Source organism: Spinacia oleracea, chromosome 1, assembly GCF_020520425.1.
Source record: "Spinacia oleracea cultivar Varoflay chromosome 1, BTI_SOV_V1, whole genome shotgun sequence".
Lineage (NCBI taxonomy): Eukaryota > Viridiplantae > Streptophyta > Magnoliopsida > Caryophyllales > Amaranthaceae > Spinacia > Spinacia oleracea.
In genome coordinates, this window is record NC_079487.1 from 82,446,122 (window position 1) to 82,455,760 (window position 9,639).

The window sequence follows — 9,639 nt, forward strand, 5'->3', positions numbered from 1 at the left end:
TCAGTTAGGTGTATCATCCTCAAAATGCATATCACTAAACTTATGCTTAAGCTCTATATAAGATGTCCCATGGGGTAAATAATATACAATCATCTCAGGCATAACATCCATCTTCCTCGAATGTGGCATATTCTTAAACGTAGCAAAGTAGTTGCATGCAAACTCAATCTTCTTCACATATAAATGGGGAGTCTTACTATCAAGCTTCTTTAACTGTCCTAGATTGGAAAACTTTCAGAGCAACATTCTTCAATCCTAAAAATACACAACTTAAAAGTCTTACTAACGCGTTCCCAACAAAATTCAACCCCCAAAAAGAGAAAACAGTTTAAGTTTGTGTAGCCATACAATTTAGATGCACAAGAATATGCTTAGTCATGAATTATGATGCAATTAATCACAAAAAGAAAAACAAACATGATCAAGCTTAAAACATACTCTCATAACAAAGACATAGTCACTTAATTAAAATGCATACTTAGACTAAATATGCCCTCCGTAATCATCCCTTTCCTCATTTAAAGTAATAATAATTTTCGAAAATAATTTAGAAATAACTTCTAATTTAGTTGAAATTATTTGATTTAAATCAAAAATTATTATTAAATAATCGAATAAGTAAATTTAATTAAATTCGAGTAATTAAATATCTGTCAAAATAATTAAGTAAGTAAATAAATAAATAAATAATTAATTAATTACTTAAATTCAGAATAATAAGTAATTAAATAAATTTTTTTTTTTGAAAATTCTAAAAATTTCGAATTAATGGACAAAAATCCGAAAATAATTATAGTAATCGAATAATAATAGTTAAATAATAAAATCCAACTTATTCCAAAATAAGTTCAAAATAATTGGTATTTGACTTTTCAAAATATTGAGTACTCAAAGATAACATTTTAACTTTAGGAAAATAAAATTTCAAAACATCCTAAAGTTCCGCAAAACCACTCAAATAATATGAATTACTATTAAGTAGCTTTTAAATCGTAGTTTAAGGAATTACTACCTTGCACTACTATATAATGCAAATCAACTCTTAAACTAGAGCTTTGCAAATACCACCTTGTAACACCCTAATAATTCCTTGCCGTTATAAAACCATTTTCCAACTTAAAATAAAGGAATTACTAAAGTATTACCGCCACCGTAATAACGGTTAAGATTAGTACCAGAATTACGCAGCGGAAATATAACCAACATTCAAAACATTTAATAATAGATAATGGTCTCCATACAAATTGGAACCATAACGGCCCAAACCAAATACGTTTAATAAAATCCAGTAACTAAATATTTCGAATAGTCTAGACTAATAAAAATAATAGAGTTAATAATGCATGAGAAAACATCGCTCTACAATTTCCCCATGCTAGATAACATCTTCTGCAAGTTATCTCTACAAACCTGCTATTTAAAATCTACTCCCCAACAACGCAAATACAATGATCATCATAGGGTCATTAAGACGAAGGCCATGACCAGAGGGACATAAAGCACGTAGTCAGCGAAAGCTGAATACAAACAAGCTAGAATGAAATCCTAATACTAACATGCCTCACTCAACAATTAATAATCCACATGCAAAAGCCATTTAATAAACGATTAATCATGAAGACAAGACTCGACGCTTGAAAAAACTCTTGACTCATAGATTAATTTAGAATAAGCTTCAAACGGGCCTAAAAAGAAAATATCCATTAAGGAAGGGTGTTGGGAGCCAACCAAACACCAAAATAAATAACAATAAAGTAACCAATTGTCGGACCATACCGACGCAATTCCAGGGCATAAAAGAAATGAAACAACGTCTTGTATCATTAGTAGGAGTACAAGTTTTCCGGCAAGACTCACCTCATTGTTCATACTCTAGGTATATACGTTCCAAGAGTTTTGAAGTTTGTTCAGGTTGCACTTTACATTTATTAATATTTTATTTACAAGGTGAACTCAAGACGCAACAACAAGACATTTAATAAACAGACAACCAACAATACTCCCGTTTAAAGTTCATTAGGACTTATTCAAGACTCAAGTGATATTACTCCCATTGTTCCTTCCCAATATACTATTGAGATTCCACGACATTCCTGTTAACATGAGGGTTGTGCACTAGGCACGAATAATCCTTAATTCAATTCACTTTGACTTCCCAAACATAACCTACATATGTGGTGGCTTACATGAGCGTACCCTTCACATGTGGTAAAATAAATAGTGCAACAAGGTACGAATAACTTGACTCAAATATGCTAGACATTACGTATAATAGCATCAAAATAACCCCTTGCATGAAAAATAACCCATACATGCATAAAATACTTGAACAACATGCTTGATATTAAATTCAATGATCATAAATAATCACATGTAACACCCCGACAATTCTCCCTTTTCTAGAATAACCTTTTAATAATTATAAATATAGAGAATTATCAAAGTATTATCTCCCGTGTGAAAACGTAACGGCTTATTCAGAATTTTGCAGCGGAAAACATAAAACTTATTTTAATTTTATAAATAATCAATTATAGAGTTAACTCCAAAACCAATAACAAAAATAAAGTCGATGTAGCTAGTTCAACAAGTTTAGAGTCCAGTTAAACAAACCAAAGTCAACTTAGCAAATCAAAACTAAATACAAGCTCTCTAGTACAAAACCCAATGATGCATCATCTTCAAACCTGTAGATGGACAATGCTTATTGATCCTTAGAGACTGCTCACCAAAATGGGTCATCACATGATCAATAAGGCATAGCCATGATCAACGCACACAAACAACGCACGTAATCAACAAAGATAAGTACTACATACTAATCAATGAATAAATAATCCTAACATGATACTAATAAACATAAGCTAGGACAACCAAAACATATTAACTTGAAGGCCACGTTTGACTAGACTGGACTAGACTTTTATAACATTAATATTATTTTAATTGAAATAGTCAATGGACCGAGTTGTCTACTAGAAGCCTTCACTAAAGAAGACGAGGTACGGGCGCGACTCCGTAACCCTAATAACCTGCGACATCGAGGAACTTTTGAATAAAATAGAACCGGTGATCAATCCGGTCCCAGAAAAGGTCTTAGGCGACCCATGACCCCAACTCCTGATTTTCCGTCACTTCAGACGTGCACAGTCTAAAGCTATTGCTACTCAGTTTTACTTTACATGATTTACTAATTAATACTGGTTATGACTCGACAATCACATAAATCATATAATCAACAAGTATTCACAACTGTTTTTATCTTGGAATTAGGTAAGCGATCACAAAATTATCAATCAAGAACTCGTTCCAATTAATTAAACATTTCCTTTAACAATGATTAAGCACCTTTATATAGGTGTAAAGTATCAACTGACTAAACAAGGTCCTCGGCCCTCATAAAGTAGTGAAATGCTAAAAGGGAACAAAGATCGATTGATCTAAACCAATATATATAAAATAATATAGAGTTCCCAACTGACATGCTTGCACCAATCATCCATGCTAACATGTTATAATTCTCATAATAAACTCTATATTCAACATGTTAATCCAACGCCATTAAACATGTAAATTTCAACACAACCAAGTTCATAGACATATTCAACATGGTTTCAATAATAACACACATCCACAAACAGACAGATGTGTACGTACCTTGTGTAAACAAATTGATAGGCCACTTTAGCACATTCAAAAGTTCCCTACAGAGAATTCTCCTCCTAAAACAACCAACAAAGATTCCCAATCAACTTCCAATAATCCACAGCAATAATAAAGTATTCTAAATACATCCTAAACATATTTAGAACTTTCCCCAACATCAAAACTTGGATATTTAGTTTCCTAGCATAATAATTATTGAATTAATGATTGAAATTCGTTGAAGACTCTTCAAAAACATCATACTTTAAATTTCCAGCAGTATAAACTCGTTTAAAACTTCGCCAAAACCAAATTAACATGCTTAGAACATCGAAACAATAATTTTAATAATCCCCAATCATCCTACCATGATTTAAAATCATTAACGCCCTAAAAATCATGCTTTAAATAATTAAAAATCATTATTTCAATGCAATTACATAATTTGAAAATTAAATTTATTATTTAAACATAATATATAATAAAAAAATTCTAACTAAATCATACAGACGTATAATTTAAATTATTAAAACTTAATTAAATTCATTAATTAGTTTAGGGTTTAAGGAATAACCAAAAGAGAAGAGAGAACAAGGGTGGCTGGACGGCGGCGCAGGGACGCGACAGCGACGAAGGTGGTTGTGGTTGCAGACGCGACTGGACGACGGGGTGAAGGTGGTCGCGCAGCTCGGTGGCTGTGAAGCAGCAGAAACAGTGAAATAAGGGATTAAAAACGAACGAGAGGGAGGAGTACTAAGCAAGAGAGGGAGAACGAAGCAAGAGAGTACCGGAAGTAGGAGACCGGTGGTCGGGTGGCGGTTGGTCGACGGCGGTCGTGCTTGGTTGTGGCTGTGAGTCAAGTAGAAACTAAGGAGGAGGGTTTGAGTTTTTATTTCACGTGAAAGGAATAAGAGAGAAGAGGGTTTTGTTTTTTTTTTGTTTTTACGTGAAGTTGAAGGAGAGGAGAGGAGAGTTGTGGGTTTATTATTTTTGGCTTTGCCAACTTGGGCTAGATTAGAATTGAGTTTGTTTGAATCCAAAACTGGTTGGGATTGTTTTCCAAATTAAATCGTGTTTTCGTAATCCAAATTCTTTTAAACATAGAATTCTAAAACTATTTTTGATTGCATAAATCGTTAAAATATTTAAAATGTAATAAAATAAATTTACGTTGATTATATATTTATTTCTAAAACTCGTAAATTCTATTTAAATATAATTAACTATACGTTACAATATGTTAATAACATTTGTAAATTTACAAGGGATTACAATCTACCCCTCTTAAAAGAAGTTTCGTCCCGAAACTTTGACACGAACATTCACACATTTTTCAACAGTTTTCAACTCATTCTTACTGGACAAGTACTTGTGCCACTCATGTGCACTCTTTTGCCAACTTAAAGTTGCTTGTGTTACTCATGAACACCTTTTTTTTGTGTGCGGAGAATCTATTTACTTTGCATCAACATGTATTAGTTGCTTAAAATGAGCATAAAATGCATAAAATTGTCATAAAATTGCTAAAAAACGCGAATTTCTATCGCATTCTACCCCCTTAAACAAAACGAGTTATGCCCTCGTAACTCACCTTAGAAAATAACTCTGGATACTTGATCTTCAATTCAGCTTCGGCTTCCCACGTTGCCTCTTCGTACTCGTGGTTCGACCAAAGCACTTTCACGATGCTGACGTCCTTATTGCGTGTACTACGCACTTTCCTATCAAGGATTTTCACACGCCTTTCCTCGTATGTGAGACTACTATCAATCTGGATTCTCTTAGGCTCTAAGATATGACGTTCATCAGGGATATAGCGCTTTAGTTGAGAAATGTGAAACACGTCGTGCATCTTTTCGAACTCCATTGGCAATGCCAACTTATATGCTACTTTCCCTACTCGTTGCAGAATCTCATATGGGCCTATATATTTGGCACTTAGCTTGCCCTTTTTCCCAAATCTCTTCACGCCCTTCGTTGGTGATACTTTCAAGAACACTTTGTCACCTACTGCGAACTCATTATCTTTCCTCTTAAAATCTGCATAGCTCTTTTGCCTATCCTGGGAAGCCTGAATTCTAGCCTGAATCATTTTTACATTCTTGATAGTTTCCTCGATGAATTATGTTCCCAAAACTATGTTTTCACTGAAATCATTCCAGCAAGTGGGACTTCTACACTTTCTCCTATATAGTGCCTCAAAAGGTGCCATCTTAATGCTCGCATGATAACTATTGATATATGAAAATTCGATCCGAGATGGTCTTCCCAACTACCCTTGAAGTCAATAGCACAAGCCCTCAACATATCTTCCATAGCCTGGTTGGTCCTTTCAGTCTGACCATCGGTTGTAGGGTGGAAAGCAGTGCTCATTTTCAATGTTGTCCCAAGGTTCAACTGGACCTTTTGCCAAAATTTCGAGAGGAATCTCGAATCACGGTCTGAAATAATATCGGTTGGGACCCCATGCAACCGCACTACATGATTAATGTAAGTCTTTGCAAGTTGTTTCTTCTTCCATGTCTCTTTAATCGGAATAAACACGATCAACTTTGTTAGACGATCTACAATCACCCAAATAGTATCATTTACGTTCTTTAATCTAGGCAAGGTAGTAAAAAAATCCATAGAAATGGAATCCCACTTCCATCCAGAAACTTCTAAATGCATGTTGAACTTTCCCCATGGGTCTTTTGTGGTCTATTTTGACGTTCTGACAGGTCAGGCATTTAGAAACAAACTCAGCAACTTCACGCTTCATATTGGGCCACCAATTGATCTACTTAAGGTCCTTGTACAACTTGTCACCCCAGGGTGCACAGAATATGGAGTATTATGCCCCTCATCCATAAGACGTCTCTTAAGCTCTTCACACTTCTGCGGTACACACCATCTCCCTATGAACCTCAAACTACCATCCTCATGAATCTTGAAATCTACTTATTTTCCTTGCCCCATCATTTGCTTTCCCCTCATGGTACTGAATTTACAAGTCATAATCCTTAATCAGCTCTAACCATCTTCTTTGTCTCACATTGAGGTCCTTTTGGGTGAAAATGTATTTCGGGCTTTTGTGGTCTGTAATGATCTTACATGTTGCCCCATGAGGTAATGTCTTCAAATCTTCAAAGCGAATACAATGGCAGCTAACTTGAGGTCATGGGTAGGTTAATTAGCTTCATAAGGTTTCAATTGACACAACACGTATGCAATCACCTTCCCATTCCCCTGCAACACACACCCCCAAACAATTCTTCGATGCATCACTATACACTTCAAACCCCTCATTCCCATCAGGCAATGTTAAAACAGGTGCGGAGGTTAAACACTCTTTTAGAATCTGAAAATCTTCCTCACATTTTTCACTCCACTCAAATTTTGATTCCCTTTTCATCAAATTGGTCATTGGTCTTTCTATCTTCGAAAAATCCCTCGCAAATCTCCTATAATAAGTAGCTAGGCCTAGGAAACTCCGGATATCAGACACATTCTTTGGAGTAGGCCACTCACTCACAACTTGAATCTTTGCAGGATCTACAGAGACTCCTTCCTTTGCTACTTTCTCCAAACGGAACTCACACTTAGAGAACTTTGCATACAACTGGTTCTTCCTAAGCGTCTCCAATATAACCCTCAAGTGTTCATCATGCTCTTTTTCACTCCTTAAATAAATCAGGATATCATCAATGAATACAACAACAAACTTATATAGGAATTCGTGGAAGATCCTATTCATCAGATCCATAAATATGGAAGGTGCATTGGTTAACCCAAAAGGCATTACTGTAAACTCATAATGACCATAACGTGTCCTAAATGCAGTCTTAGGTATGTCCTTCTCAGCTACCCTCAACTGGTGATACCCGAACGTAAATCGATCTTTGAGAACACACTCGCCCCATTCAATTGATCAAATAGGTCATCTATCCTAGGCAAAGGATATTTGTTTTTGATGGTTACATTGTTCAGCTCCCTATAATCGATGCATAACCTCATACTCCCATCTTTCTTCTTGACAAAGAATACAGGAGCTCCCTACGGTGATGCACTAGGCCTAATATACCCCTTGTCGAACAATTTTTGCAACTGAGTCTTCAATTCACTCATTTTAGGAGAACTCAAGGGCTCTAGCAGGTGGCATACCCGAAATCTCACTCGGAAATACATCTATGAATTCATTTACAATTGGGACATCCTCTATCATCACCCCTGTAGGGGAATACAGTTAAATATATATAACATGTGCGGAACAATCCCCAAAGCCAGTAAACATGTATAAAGCACAGATTAAGCAAACTTACATTCCAAGCATGTTTTCCCGAGTTTATGATTCATGAACACGAACAAAGAAGTCCAATTGTCGTTCCTCTATTTGGTTCAACGACACGTTCAGATCCGTCTTGAGATTCAATGCTTAAGAGTGTTTGCTTTTTGGGAAGAACAGTTTAGGGGAGGCAAAACGGAACTTACGTAATTTTCAGAATTAAGTTTAGGGTTAGAAAAAACATTAAGTGTTGGAGAGTGGAACATAACCCTTAGGGTTATATTGTGTAACCGGCCAAGGCATAAGGCCTTAGCCAGCCACACACACTCACACATACCGAAGCCACATAGCAGCCGAAGCACACAGCAGCCGAGCATCGTAGCCATGGGCTTGGGCCTCGCTGTTGTGCTCGCTGCTCCACTGCCCCATCGATGCGCGCACACATTCGTGCATGCGGGCTGGCTGCTTGCTATACGCGAGCTTCTGGCTCGTTGGACCTTGCGCGCATGCGCGCTTGGCTCGACGGGCCGGTGGCTCCGTTGCGGCTCGTATTCGCGACTAACGCCTTACGGCTATTATTTATCGTATCGTATATGACGAATCACCGTCGTACGATACGATTTTTCATTTCGCCCAGCTTACGAATATTCGCGATACGATATACGATTCCGATCCAACGTCATATTGTACATTATGTTTTTCCGAACTCATTCCCGAAAATCTATTAAATGAATTTTCGATTCATTTAATCCGGTGATCTGTTACACGCTATTGGTGTGACCTTATAGGTTCAGTCAAGAGTAAGCTGTGAGCCTAATATAAATTAGAACTCACTGATCGGAAGCATTGCTCCAGCTAGCTATTCCGATCACTTGATCTCACTGAATTAATTGTTCGTAATTAATCTGGACCTTGGTATTAGACTAATGCACCTTGGGTGAAGGACACATTTCCTTCAGTCTCCCACTTGTCATTCAGACAAGTGTGAATTCACATTCCTTTGTCTCTTAGTGTTACTTGCTGAACATAAGGTAAGATCCTAGCCATCCTCATTAGGTCCAGAAGTGTTTCTCGGATTACTGAGTTCAACTGTTAAACTTTTACAGAAGGTTAAGCCTTAACCATTATGAGCATGGCCATGCATTTTCACAGTATCTAACTCTCCGAGAGGCCTTGTTACACAACAACACCATATCCAATCAAAGATAGGAGAACAATCTATTCTTGCAATCTACGAACACTCACTTTGATTCATAGTACGCCCAATAACTGCTTTTATTCGTATGGAGTCTTTTCAACAGCTTTTGACAGAGCACGATTCAGTGTGAGTAATGCTGTTTGCAATGCATGTCCCCAAATTGTAAAGGAAGTTCGTCTTGACCCATCATTGACCTGGCCATATCGAGTAAGGTCCTATTTCTCCTTTCCGACATTCCATCCCATTGAGGTGTCCCCGGAGCAGTCAATTCCGAAATAATACCGCATTCTTTTAGATGGTCATCAAACTCGTGGCTAAGATATTCACCTCCTCTATCTGATGTTAGAGCTTTGATTTTCTTGCCATGTTGATTCTCTACTTCATTTTGAAATTCTCGGAATTTCTCAAACGATTCACACTTGTGTTTCATTAAGTAAATATAGCCATATCTACTGAAATCGTCCGTAAACGTTATGAAATAGCTGAAATCACTTCTAGCTTTCTTACTCATAGGCCCACATACGTCCGTATG

At 36.7% G+C, this 9,639-nt stretch overlaps 1 protein-coding gene across 1 annotated transcript; it reads right to left on the minus strand.

Moving 5' to 3' along the window:
• On the minus strand, positions 1-7,051 carry LOC130465478 (uncharacterized). Its single transcript, XM_056834251.1, has 2 exons — positions 6,862-7,051; positions 1-218 (listed from the first exon to the last, which is right to left on the minus strand). Exons 1-2 carry the CDS (start codon positions 7,049-7,051, stop codon positions 1-3), a joined length of 408 nt encoding a protein of 135 aa, XP_056690229.1.
• Between the last annotated feature and the right edge of the window lie 2,588 nt (positions 7,052-9,639).

Coding starts and splice junctions, on each gene's coding strand:
- LOC130465478 (XM_056834251.1), bottom strand. CDS start 7,051: ATGACCAATTTGATGAAAAGGGAATCAAAATTTGAGTGGAGTGAAAAA. Junction 219..6,861: donor TGTTGCAGGGGAATGGGAAG/GTGATTGCATAC, acceptor TTTCCAATCTAG/GACAGTTAAAGAAGCTTGAT.